We start from the raw sequence: 14,432 nt of genomic DNA on the forward strand, positions 1-14,432 counted from the left end.
ATAATAACATAATATAATAATCTGAGTCTGTCAGTGGCAAAAAAACAAGATTATTTAGACCCCAAAACAGGTAAAATTAGAGCTCAGGTTTTAAAAAGACCAGAATTATCCTTTAAGATGCTAAGCAAGCTTTTAGTTTAGCATGAAAGGAAAGTAAAGTAGTTCGGACTCACATGGCAGAGACTCAGAGGCACAGAGAGGCGCGAAGCTTTCATCGTCGACCAAGAAAGTTTAATGTTTCCATGTCTTCTGTAAGTTCTGTGGTTCAGAGTCTGCAAAACAACAACAACAACAACACAGGAGGAGTGAATGTTGTCTTTATAATATTAACACTATCAGTGGAACCTCAGTACAACAGGTAACTCCCGACATCCGGATACTGGAACTTAAAACTGCTTTTAAACTTATATTTCTAAACTAGCCTAATAATTTTAACTAATTGCATCTTATTTTTTTTTATATAAATTGATTTCTTGTTGCTGCCTTGTTGTTTATTGTATGATTTATTGATGTAATGTTGTATTACTCTGCTGTTATATGATGTAAGGTGACCTTGAGTGCCATAAAAAGGAACCACTAAATAAAATGTATTATTATTATTATTATTATTATTATAATTATTACTGAAGAACTATTGCAAAGTGCAGTTTAGAGCTACTTGTACTGTAATTTCACTCATCTGACAGCTACAGTTAATAGTGGAAGAGGGATTTTCCTTGCACATAAATCTTAATTAAATAATAAGAAATGTTTGTTCCATGTTATGTTTTCCACCATTCATACAGCCCTGTAGAAGGATTACGAGACATTGGTCCTGTGTCGGGGCAGCAGTTCCTCATACAGTTTTTTACTTGCATTTAACAGTATTTTGACCAAATATTTGTCCCTTCTGGTGTCAAATATCTAACATTAAACCAGCTGAAGCGTCCGTTCTCCTCAACCTTCATCAAGCTGCTGAACTCTGATACTAAATCTTTTGCAATAGAGCAATGTGCAATAAATATACCAGCAATGTAGCACATCTGTTTAAGTCGCCATATTGTCAGTGTTAAAAGCCTCTGTCTTCCTAATACACTTTCTCTTTAATATATCTGACGTCGGATTGACGCCACTCTAACGTCTATAAAATGTGTAACTGGCGCCAGCAGCAGGTTAGTTTAGCTTAACCTACAGACTGGAAACTAGCCTGGCTTTGTCTAAAGGTTAAAATAAATCAATATGTACAATAAAAGTGTAAAAAAAATGACATCGGGAGATTGCTTTATATCTTTGGACAGAGCCAGGCTAGCTGTTTCCCCCTGCTTCCAGTCTTTATGCTAAGCTAACTAGCCCTCTCATATTAAACACAGACACACGTGTGAGCTGATAGAGGGTGCAGATTCTTAACAAACAATAATAAGTGGTTGCAGTGGATCAGTATTAATGATCAGTGACTCAAACACTGCAGCTCAGAGGGGAGAGAGAGAGGTAGCTGTACTCAACTGGCGCTTTGTTTAAAGCTAATTCACATTTTTCTGAGCTCAACTGCAGTTAACAGTGAGGCCAAGGCCAAACTAGGAAGTGCGTCACAACACCGGCCCCATTATATGGTCTGCATTGCTCACGTAAAATCACAGATTCCACTTTGCGACTTCATTGTATTGATGTGAAGTTCATTCTACAGACCACAGAAACAGCAGTTTGAGAGTCTCCCATAAATCCTTAATTAAGGTCAGTTTGCGAACCTTTATGGGAGTGTTTAAATGCAGCACTTGCTCAGAATGATGTCGTTAAAACGCTCCGTAAAAAGCTTAAAAGTAGAAACATTTTGTCAATTAACTGATCAGTCGATCGGCAGAAAAATGACCTGCAACTATTCGATCTTGATCCTCTTTCAGAGGATTTGCTGCTTTTCTCTGCTATAATTTACTGTAAACTGAAGATCTTCTGGTTTTGGACATTTGAAGATGTCATATCGGATTCTGGGAGGTTGTGATGGATGTTTCTTCACATATTTGTGACATTTTATAGATGATTAATCATTAATGGAAATAATGACCCTACTTGAGTTAAGATCCTTATTTTTGGTCGAGCTATCGCGATTTTATCTTGTTCTCATCCAAGTATTTACAGTTCCTTTGCTGTTCTATTGAGCATATTCTTCATCCTGATTTCTGCCTTTATGCTCTACTTAATATAATTATTGCTTTCCACTTTTATAATTCCCACTAACATCTTTTAATGCATCAATTATGTTACTGTTATATCTTTTCTGTTTGCCATTTCTACCTGCTTTAGAAGAAACGGTTGTCTTATCTGGAGAGAGGTAATCTCTAATGGAATCTAAATTGGAAGTAAAGAAACTATTCAGACTTTATGCAACAAACACACACACACACACACACACACACACACACACACACTACAGCCAACTGTATTTACTTGAAGGGAACATAATGGCTCCTTTAAGCGCTGGCACAGTACGCAGAGCAGTAAGAGGCTTTGGCCTAAAGCTACAGCAGAGCAGCAGCACTGTGGCCTGGCTGCAGGCTAAGCCCTCGTCCCTTGTTCACCTGCCCCACTTACCTCTAAACACACTTCTTCCTCCTGGTCTTTTCTGTCCCGGTGTGAAGAGGCCCCCGTGGCCCGAGTGGTCGGTGGCTCAAGATGGTGCAGGACTGGAGAAGAAGCTGGAGGACGATCTCTCTTTGCTCTGGTCTTTGTCCTTTTTTTTTCCTTTGCTAAGAATCTTCCACCTGTTGTGGTCCTCAGGTGGTCCCGGGCCTCCTGTACGTGGTTCAGCGGTTGCGGCCGAGTTCCAGTTTGATGTCTGGGTCAGTGACGGGGCTCTCCAGGCTCTCTCGCTGTGTCTCATTCATGGCTGCTGATCCTGATTAGCTGGGAGGTGGAGCCTGTTGGTGGCGGATACAGAGACCAGCTGGGAGGTGGAGAAGGAGGTGACCTGGGTCATGATTTCAAGTGGTTGCTCTGTTACCACATGCTAAGTAATAAAAAGGGTCAGTTCACAGAAACTGCAGGAGAACATTTACATTCCCAGTACCTCTAGTGGCACTTCCCCATGCAGATAGTTCTGGTTTTATGTGTTCTAAACATATTTTTTATGCCTTTATCTTTTACGCTCTTACAGCTTCCCTCTGTACTCGACTTATCTATCAATCAAGATCTCAATTCATGGAACCAGATCTGAAGACTGGACGACCAACGTACAGGAGTCAGGACTGAAGAGGGGAAAGCAGCCGGCAGTAACTCTGCACCAATTATGTGGAATCACTTTCACACTACGGCTAAGCTGTCCTTTTTGGTATCATATGGGGCTTTTAAAGAGCTGACTGAGCCACTTAGAGGAATATACTTGCAGCTGCTACAGGTAGAGGTATAGACCTATAGGTATGCATATGTTAAATTAATATGTAAATGTAATTTACATAATAAATAAGTACAAACTAAAATGATTTACTTTGTCTTTATGCTCATTTGCATTCAACATGTGACAATTATGTTGCACTGCCATCTTTGACCAGGTCTCTTGTAAAAGATATGATACGTCCCAGATCTATAAGGCACTATTTCTTCATCTACAGGACTGCTACTGCAACTTTATACAGCATCACCAGCTGCACTATGACTTACATAAAAGGGGCCAAGTGACATGTTAAACTTATAATCCAAGAGGTCCGGTTTGAGCAACAGATCCATGAGTTTGAAGATTTATAAAACACTGCGGTTTAAAATGCTCTGAGACAGGATTTTACAAATTGCTGCGCTGTCAGGCTGCAGGCTCAAATGAATGAGAGTCTGACATTCAGCAGGATCTATCGGCAGAAATGGAATATAATGCTTAACTTCTACTATTTAATTTCAACTACGTATCCCCAGATTTCCCCCTGCAGATTGTAAATTAAGCAATAGGAGCAAAACATGTTATAGTTTAGTTTTTGAAATCAGTGAACAAATCTAGTTTGAGGGTCTATCACAAACTTGCATTGATGATTAATGAAAAATACCTTTGAGAAGATTCAGAGATCTTTTGTCTGTAGTTTTTCTGCCTTTAATATTTGCAGATATAATTTATGCACATTCTCTTATTGATTTGCTTCTTGTATGTGTTTTATTTCTTAATCTCCGAGAGCTACCTGTCGACAGCAAGGTCAGACTGGGGGGCGAATACAGCATCCGATGCCAACCGAGGACAGTTTGAAGACAGGGAATAAAGTACAGAGGAGAGAAGTTCAGTTAAGAATGTGAATGTCATGATATAATTGGGTGACATAGGGTTAGTTTATGCTTATGTAAGCAAATACAATTGGATTTTGACATAAAAATACAAAGAAATGGGAGTTTTTGTACATTTTATGGCACTAAAATATAATAGTATTTAATCTTAATGGGTTAAAAAGACATTTTTCTGTATATCTCAAGAGACTTCCTGGTTTTAATAGAATAAAAATGAACGACAACTCCAGAATAGGTTTTCCGGTTTTATTTCAAAGTCATGCCACAAGTTGACATTAAATACAAAAGAAAAAATAATAATTTCAGATCGTAGCTATATAAAATAACCACAGTGTAACCGAGAACCAAATTCAAAACGAACACGCATTGAAAAAGAAGAAAAGAAAAAAGCTCACGCCGAAATAAGAACACACAGACGAGCACACGGTACAGAACATACAGCACAGCTCTCTGAAACCTAGCTATCAGTAAACATACCGGTTTTTGGAACGCAAGGTAACGTGTATATATAAAATTAACAAGGTTATAAAATACTGATAAAAGATACTTGTTATAAAGACCGTAGCATCTTCTAGAAGTGTCACCATGCAGTAGGTAATTCCAGTCTCCAGTTAATAAACATCAGCAGAAAAATACAAGAAGAATCACAAGCTCATTCCTTGAGTGGACAAGACTCGATCTCGGATAAAAATGTCAATGACGAGAATGCAGAAAGGTATCCGGTGACCTGGTGCAGCGGCGTCAGATTCAATACAGTCTACAAAATGCTGTCATTGAGATGAACGTAGTAACCTGGCGCACTCTTCCTGGAGATCCATCACCAGTGTCTTGTAACATTAGACACATGCAGCAGTTTCTACGAGATCAGCAGGCGAGCAAAATCCTCAGCTGCGATCGCGTCGTTGTTCCGTCTAGAAGTGATAAACTCGGGGGGTTAAAAGCCTTAAATAATCACAAAATAATTTCTTTGCAGGGCTCTGAATCTCACATATTATCAATCCGCCGTATTCCTAGCCCCATGATACCTTTTCAGCGCTATGCTACAGGTGTGTTCCCCTTTCATAGAGATTGTAAGGGACGTATGTGTTGCCTGTCACACCTTAAACGAGATGCGATCGTACCTTTTTGCTTCTACTAGGGACGGTTGGGAGGACGACCGGAAGACGTGGCCTCAGGGGAAATGATCATAGTTGTATGATCTGTAGTAGAGGGCGGAGGTAAGATTCACTCTCTTGCTGATCAGTTGGATGAGAAGATTGACACCACTTTCCTGTCTGTGCACTAAATACGAAGCCCCCCGCCGGCGAACTTAGCTTTACCTTAGCACAAAGACTGTAAACAGGGAGACACAGCTTGCCTGGCTCTTACCTTCTAGCACTAATTAACACGTTGGATCTCATCTGTTGAATCCAAAACCGAAACAAAGGGTTGCACAGATTTTTAAAAAAGGGGCGTTAAATGTGTTAATTAGTGAGCTTTAGAGGAGACTGCTGTACCTTTAGACAGAGCCAAGCTAGCTGTTCACCTCTGTTTTGAGTGTTGATCTTCTCCTCTAACTCTAGTGAAGAAAACAAATGTCTCTTTCACTGGTGAAGGCTGTTCCCACATCATTTAGTTCCCCCAAATCTCACCTGTAGCATATCGTTAACTCTCTCTGGGCTAGGTATAGGGTGAATAATTACCTTGATTCCTCTGAGTATTCTTGCTGATCACTAGAGGTAGTGAACAAGAACATCTTCCTCTTGAAATAAATGTCTAGAATATACCGTATAACATCCATCAAAACATGGATCCCATAATAACAACTGATAAGTTGCTGCTACTTTTATATACATACTGTATACTGCAGGTTACTGTATACAAAATATTAGAAAACTGGATACTGGTTTTAATGCATGCAAGTGTGCAACATAAGCCTTCTACTTCACACAGTATGTTTATCAAAGTAGCAACAGCGGATTATGTCTCACAACACTCTGAGAAACAAAAATAGATATTCTGTGATCCGTGATGGTTGCGAGCGGATTTAAGAAGCGGTTTTGCTACATGCACTGGCATTTTTGGATTCGTACAAAAAGTCACCACCACCGTTTTTTTTTATTTTTGAGCAGTTCAGCTTCATTTCGAAACGGTTTCGTGTTCTTAAAACCTGCTTTGGCGTGGCCGTGCGGGAAAATATGTACAGAAAAAAAAACGATAAGCTTTATAGCAACTGTCAAAAAACCAGTCAAGGTCCGTAAACTCCAACCAAGCCTGGTTAGTCTAGTAGCTGGAGTGTTTGTGAATATATATCTGTGTATGTATGTGTCTGTTTAGTGGTTAACAGTGAAAGCCATAACACTTTTGGCAAAGAATCACAAAGCGCAACAATTACAATGAGAATCACTTCATGGCAAAGACAAAAATGTAGACAAACAAACAAACAAACAAAAAAAGTACAAAAACCTCGAAGGATAACTTCGCCCTGTCTTACATTTTTGTCCAACAGTTGCAAACATCTCTACAATGTACAGCATCACACACAAAGCCTCAGTTTTTGATGGATCAATCATCTTTTTTTGGCACTGCTGTGGCACATGAGTAGAACGCCCTTGATAAGATTTCACACTGAGCTTGACACACTATTATTTCGGCCTCCGTGCTCTCACTGTTGCCGTGGGATTGTGAGTGACACGGTGACTCTAAAGCCCCACGAACTCCCATATATCAAAGCTGTCAGGTCTTGTGTTATTGGTTATATTTCTGTGCCACATCCATACAAATTAAAAAAAAAGTAAGGAGGCATGAAATACAACAACTGGTCGCTGCTGAGAACCTGATGTGAAACCTCAAAGTAAAACATGGTACTGGCATCAGTTGAAGAGAAACTCTGGAATATAAAATCTATTATGATCTACGAGGGAAGTTTATATTGTAAAATAACAGAAACACATTCATGAATACTAATTCAATCCTTCTCAGCCTTAACCCTTTAATGTCCACTGGATGCATGAACAGAGCGTCTGACTCGACTCTTTCCTCCTCTCAGCTATCTTTACACATTAAATTAACTTGTAAATGTATATAAATAACTATATTTATTGATGAATTAATATCAAATGATGCATTTCATTCTTTACCTACATATTGGAGATTAAGAGTCTGCAACCATGCTAACAGTTCTGTGAGCCCTGCAGAAGCATGCTTACAGTTAATTAGCACTAAACGCAAAGTACAACTGAAGCTGAGATACTTTTTCCGGTATCTGTACCATTTTTCTGACTTTTTACTTGTATTCTGTTCATTTTTACACAAATATCTTTACTTTCTACTACTTATATTTCAAAAACAGACTTGTTACTTAAAATTTGAGGGGAATTATCAATTATTCTTATAATTTTTTTGCATAATTGCACTCTGTCCCAACATCAAGGCCGGTGCATATGATGTATGAAAGACATAACATAACAAAAAAAGTCCAAAATTACGTTACACGACAAAGAAAGGGAGAAAAACTTCCTTCAGACAAACCAAGAGAGGACCTAGAAGTACTTCTGTACTTCTACTTTTACCAAATATGAAGAGACTGTAATCTACCTTGTGAACGTGGTTGCCAACGGTCCAACTGCCTGAAGACAATCTTCTAAAAACGGTTCCAGTGGACATTAAGGGGTTAATTAATCAGCTGTTCATTCAACCTCTACGTCTAGTGATCCAACAGGTAAACACGGTGTCAACATATCCATTTATACACATACTGTACAAAGAAAAGACAAAGTCGAACAAATAAAGTCGACTACCAGCTCACTAGCTGCTTCATGGTTAGCTGATTACTGTTCAACATACACGCTCAAGTCCACGCAAACAATGATATCAGCTACTGTATATAGCTAACAATCAATCAATGCTTCATCCTCATTGGTGGTTTATTAACACTGTGCTCCAGTTTTGTTGTTGGCCTCTTTAGCTATGGCACATCCAACTTCATCCTCTCTTTTTGTGGTCATTTGTGGTCACAAAATGGTAATTTTTTTGGCTCTTTTTCTTGTTATTGTCGTAACAAATGTCTGAAAACCGCTAAGATCTCCATATCGGATACCTAACGTTGTCAAACAAACTACCCCTGCAGCTCAGTTAAGAGTCATTACGACTTGCCACAGCAGTAATGGCGGCAGCACGAGATGGCAGAACGCACAAACCGAACGCGGGAGTCGTGTATATAACTAAACTAGTATTAAACGGCTAATAAGGAACAGTTATTATACTTAAATAAATGTTGACTTGTAGGCACTAATACAGCTAATACAATGGCACACATATTACCTCTAAATTCTATATTATTAATAAGTTTGAACTGGCATTCATGAATGTAAAATGTAGCAGTTATTAACCTAAAGTCATCTTAATTGGGTCCAATCAGCAAAATATGGTCACAAAAGTTCAAGAGTGTGTTTGTTAGTCTTCAATTGATGTCAGTGTCACGTATCTCCAGTTCGTCCCCTTAATGTTTGACCGTTACATTTTAATCTCAGAACTAAACAGTAAAATAATCAAGAAGGTTGTTTAATAAAACTTTCCACTCTTCTCAGACTCTTCTAAGCATCTGGATCAGAAAATATTTGGTCTGCTGAGAAATAAAACGATTTAGAAAACCAGATTCTTGGATGTGTGAGTTGAACAGTAAAACATGAGAGAGACAAACTGGAGCTTGTGTCAAGTTCACCAAATCCAACCAAAACCTTTTGGCACCAGTAATATCTCAGAACAACAACTCTTCATTCCACCTTTAAAAGTAGATTTTGAACATCACAGTATTGACCTCGGAGGGGGATTAAAGTTACACAAATATGTGCGGTTTCACCTGGAAGCACTACGAGGCTCCTCTGGTGCAGTTAGGAGTTCAGTGCCTTGCACAAGGACTTGGTCTGTGAATAAAAACCAGCAGCTATCCAGGCCACGTGAGCGTGTGCCTGGATAGCACTACAGTTTCTAACGCTGTCTGTCTGCAAGCTTTTCCCAACTTCAGCCTTGTAATGTTACCTAACGCTCACTTACTGTCCCTCTGTCCGACTGGAAACAATATAAAAAGAGCACAGAGAAGATAGATAGCACCTAAATAGTAGTCGACAACTGCTGCTAATGTTCACCGATGCTAAAGGCATTATAAATGCATCACTGTAGTACAAGACATAACTGTTTCAAACCTGTTGATATGATCGGACTGACATGAGGTGCATTAGTGTAGACATGCTGACTGCTCAAAACTAGCAATTCCAAGACTTTTGAGATAGAAAGAATAAATATATATAGTAACAATTGAACAGTACAATACAAGGCCATGAACGTATTGGAAAATAACCCATGCAAGACACATTTATAAAGATGCTGTACACAAAAGGTGTGTGATCAATTAAATGCCATGTGTGACAAGTTCAAGTAATGGAAAAAAAGGCGCTGACGAAATCAGGAAAACGGACTTGATAGACTTGCGAGATTAGTCCACTAACTGTTTGTCTTACATTCAACGGAAACGTCTTGATAATGACTGTTACTTACAATTTTTAAACACATGGGGAGGAAAAAAATAACTTTAAAAAAAGGACTGAAGGCCCAAAGAGTCCGTAAAACTTGGAATGAAAAGTCTCTGCAATGATATTGCACTTTTGAAATAAACAAAACACAAGTTGTGATTTTTCTGTTCTGGGCTTTTCTGTCACAAAAAAAAGCCTCGGTACTAAAACGTCAAATTGGATGGCCGCTTGGTCTACGCGAGAAATGCCATCAGAGATAAGTTAGATTGTACCAGTGTTGGTTCAATATGCAAAAAGCCGTCTGAAATTCAACTGTTCATCAAATGTCCCGTGTTGTTTTTTCCTGCTGTGGAGGCAAAGCCACGACCAAGGCGATGGCACAGGTTGTTTTGGCAGGACGATCTCCTCTGCTCTCCCTCCTCTTTCTTTTTAATCCTCAAAAGGGTCTTTTTTCCCGCTTAAAATGAAATAAAGTGCAAGGTGTGTTTCCCTTAAAAAGGGGCTCTTTTCCCTTCGTTTCACACCTTTCCACAGAAAGCGTTTTCTTCCAGGTATAACGTGGATTTAGCAGATATACATTCACTCCAAGCACTCCCATTCAGAGCAAGGCTGGAACTAGCAGGACACACTCACTCACACACACACACACACACACACACACACACACACACACACACACACACACACACACACACACACACACACACACACACACACACTCACTCACTCACGCCTGTTCTGCGCTATCAGCAGAAGCACAGCTGCTGTCTCTCGGGGTCACGTGGCACGAGTCTGGCCCGGGCCAACAGACTCAAGTCAGAGGAAGCGTCAGGCAGTGGTGTTGCCGTTAAGAGATGATGTGGCACAGGGGGTGGTGGTTTGTAGCTAGGCTTGGGCCAGACCAGGCCAGGCCGGGCCAGGCCGGGCCAGGGCGGTCCGAAAGGGACTAAGAGAGCGAAGGGTTTGGCTCATCTTTGGTCCCATAAAGCACTTGATTATGTCAGGGTGAATCTTTGCACTCCGCTGGACTGGGAAGGTAGTACGCATGGTAGTAGGGTGGGTGGTTTGGGGGGTAAAAAGGGAAGGGAAGTACTATCAAAAAGCACCGGCTGCTAAGCTACGACCGGAGACATGTGCAGCACAGGCAAAGAGTTTAGTTTTTTTTAAGCCATGCAGTGTTAAGATCGTCCATAGCAACCGGCAGAAAGCGTCTCGGGGAAGTTAGAAATGGTTCTAGTGATGGAAGACGGGAGGCAAGATTTCACACATGAGCGCGCTCACAGGCCAACACAGGAAAGCTCTCAGTAGAGGGAGAGAATAGCTGCTGTTGGCTTTGTAAAAGTCCACAGTAAAGAGTGACAGACAGTGCTGCATGCTCTCCAAAGCACCGGCAAACTGGTGAAGACTTGAGGTGTCAGGGGGAGCGGACCGGGTGGGAAGATTATCCACAGATATAAAAGAGTATACATTATGTGTCAGTATATAGGAGATAGAAACTATGACAAAAAGCTGGGGTTTAGTGTGGAGCTTAAGGAACCGAAATGCAGACTGAGGACAGATAAAGATAAGAGATTTTAACACGACCACCCCTCCCTCCCGCCTCCTCAAGGTGGAGAGACAGACTCGACCTTAAGGCAATGCATAGCCCTTGGAAACATTGGCACATGCATGGAGAGTGCAGAAATGTCTGCATGTGTACTGTAAGTGCATGTATGAGTGTGTGTGTGATTGGATATAACAATATACAGAAAGAAAATAGATTTGATAAGCTAATATTGGCCTTCTCTTAAAAACTGTAGCTCAGTTGTTGATGCAGATTCTGGCTACAAAACCAACTTTTTCTGACGCAAAAACACTAAATAATGGACATTTTTGGTAGAAACGTGTTCAAAGATGTTAAATTCGAACCCCAAATATCATCTATGGACACTTTCCATCCTTTATAAACCTGTGTGACAAAGCTGAATTTAAAGCTAAAAGAAATAAAGGGGGAAAAATAAGAGAGAACAAGCGGCAGAAAAAAAAGACACTGTGAGCTCCCGCTGACGGTTTGAGGACGAAAGCTGAACATGAACGGCGGGCGTGTTGTGTTTCGATCGTTATAACTGTATAAACGATCGCGTCAGATGTTGTTGAGCGTGGTCGAGGTGATGAGGCGCACAGTGAGCGTGCCCGGAAGGTCGTTGTCCTGGCGGTTGCCCTTGTCGCGGAGGTGAAGCGTGTGCTGCTCCTGCCGCTCGTTGGGATCGCTGAACAGGATCACCTGACCCAGGAAGGTGTCCACGATCATGTTCTTGTTGTAGATCTGTTGGCCGCTCGTGGGAGGAAAGGTGGAGATCCGAAAAGTGAAGCGGAGGAGCGGGAGGAGCGGGAAAAGAGAGGAGAGAAAGGAGAAAGGAGGAGGAAAATACACAAAAGGGACAGAAGTTAGTGACGCTAAGAAGCACAGAGAGGAAGAATGAAGAGTACGAAGTGCTGATGTGGAAGAGTTTGTAAGTAAAGCAATAAGAAAAATATAATAAACCTTACTTACACAGCACTGTTCAAAGATAATTAACTTATATAACACTTTATATTTGATTTAGAGAATATAGACTTATATATATATATATATATATATATATGAGTTCACTGGAGGTACAAAAGATAAGATTTGCAACAGGATTGATCTACAACGAGCATCCAGTACAGATAATGTACGTTTTAAAAGTATCAATCGAGCAAAATGTGTCAATATCCAAACCCGTAAATAAAATAAACTTTTAAACTTGTTCTGTAAGTAGTTCTCTTACCCTTGTGTTCAAAAAACATTGCTCTGAAACTTAATTCTATGGTTTTCTAATAGATAAAGCAACTTCTGATCAACCGATATCCATTTCCAGGCTTAAATTAACAACTTCTGGTTAACCACCTACAGTTAAAGCACCCCCCATGTCAGATTTAAGCCCCCGCCCACTGTACAAATACAGATAATGTTGCACTCGCTCATCCCTACAATCTACAATGACACCAGGATTACATGGTAACATTAATCCGATCTGTCGGATGGTGACGATATTGACCTTTTTAAGCAGATTTGGTATCAAACAAATGTCACCAATTTAAATTGAATACAGTTTTCAGTTCCACTCTGTTTACATATACTGTATATAGTAGGTTATCCTGTGTTTATATGGTAGTATATTTATATTTTCTGTATATTTATATGTATAGAGAGAGAGATTTTGCTTATTCTGTGTATTGGGCTATTTTAAATCTTTTGTTATTTGCTGTGTTTATTTATTTCTCTCTTCTGGTGTTGATATGTATATTAATTACTGTTCCCATACAACGCCTGGATACCGTATCATTTAGTCATTTTCTGCACTTTTTTTCAGGAGTTTTGAAACTTTAAATGGACGAAATACGTTTTTATTTCATGATGTGAATCTCTTACATTCAGGAGAACGACTCAGGGAACTTCGCTCTTTAACAGACCGGCACAGGTTAAGTGGTTAGGTGAAGAGATGTAGAAGCTTGTAATTACACTGAGGAGTCTTTTCAGTGTGAGGCCACAGAGGACTGTGAGTGCAGCATCGTCTATCACAGCAGCTCCGGCCTGTTTGTAAGGTTCCCAACAGCAGTTAATCCCGCAGGACGAACTGTCTATGCTACGTATATTACACACCGGGAGGGTGGTAGTGTCGCTTTGAGGTTAAAGCACAGCAGTGGCGCAATCTTATAAACCTTCAAAAACCTTCTACTAAAGCCTGTTTGTGCATGAACGTCACTTAAGAGTTAAGATCTGCATTTACAGCCTCATATTGGCTCACATATATCTTAATCCATTCCACACAGATTTTTTACATTTTGAGGGAGAAGAGGCACTCAGTCGAGAGTTTTTGGGGGGGCTAAGCTTGTCTACAGAGCAGCAGATGCACACTCCTGCTTCCTTTCACCGAGATACAAATGATGCAATTTCACAGGTCTGATTGAGTCAGTGCAACATCACATTACCAACAATAATTCCCTAACAAGTACACCGGCTTACACATATTGCCTGATATTGAGCCTGTAATTGATTGGTTGTGGATGTTCGGCAAATTTCCTTAGCAGCCCCCCGCTCTCATGTGATACAGTCTCACACACACACATACAAGGAGGATGAAGGGAAATTGGATGCAAAAAAGGCAGGTGAGAAATATGTTGTCAGGGGATCAGGAGGTGAGAAGAATAAAAATAAAAAGAGTGATTCAATGCTGGGACAAAGACAGCCTGTAGTTATATAAAGAAAGAACTTTTCCCTGGGACGAACTCAGGAATTTATTCTACATTTTCGACAACAGGAACTAAAGATTAAATTTAGTTTCAGGTGAAAAAAAAGGTTCAGGAACTTTAAGGGTGGAGCTGCTGAACATCTCCGATTGGCCAACTACAAATTCGGTACCACTTCTTTCACTTAATAAGGAAGTACGTGCATGTTTAGCATGTTTTTAAATTGCTCTGATCTTTGAGGAACCGGTACCGAAGTCAAGGTATCAGCACCGGTATTGAGACTTTTAGAGGGATACTCAGTCGTAAGTACTCAAACCTTTGATGTGTTTTGATGTCAGAGACTTCACTGTTGTCATTATCGAACACTTCCCTAAACTCCTGTGGAAGTTCTCGAGGAGGAGGTGAAAGGACAGAAATATTAAAACCTAAACAAAA

The 14,432-nt window shown here is 40.2% G+C and overlaps 2 protein-coding genes across 3 annotated transcripts in view; both read right to left on the reverse strand.

The window, feature by feature from the left end:
• The window catches only part of myo7ab (myosin VIIAb), a 50,744-nt gene extending 47,890 nt beyond the window's left edge, over positions 1 to 2,854 (reverse strand). Inside the window, exons 1-2 of the mRNA XM_051400930.1 lie at positions 2,566 to 2,854; positions 174 to 272 (exon numbers count right to left, since the gene is read on the reverse strand). The gene's annotated coding sequence lies outside the window, so the exon portion shown is untranslated. The remainder of the gene's footprint in view (positions 1 to 173; positions 273 to 2,565) is intronic.
• Positions 2,855 to 4,465: 1,611 nt separating this feature from the next.
• The window catches only part of capn5b (calpain 5b), a 61,357-nt gene continuing 51,390 nt past the window's right edge, over positions 4,466 to 14,432 (reverse strand). For both annotated transcript variants that reach the window (XM_051400928.1, XM_051400927.1), the window contains one exon: positions 4,466 to 12,048. In XM_051400928.1, coding sequence (XP_051256888.1) covers positions 11,866 to 12,048 — 183 coding nt within the window. In that variant the 3' untranslated portion in view covers positions 4,466 to 11,865. The remainder of the gene's footprint in view (positions 12,049 to 14,432) is intronic.

Source organism: Dicentrarchus labrax, unplaced genomic scaffold (genome assembly GCF_905237075.1).
Source record: "Dicentrarchus labrax unplaced genomic scaffold, dlabrax2021, whole genome shotgun sequence".
NCBI lineage: Eukaryota > Metazoa > Chordata > Actinopteri > Moronidae > Dicentrarchus > Dicentrarchus labrax.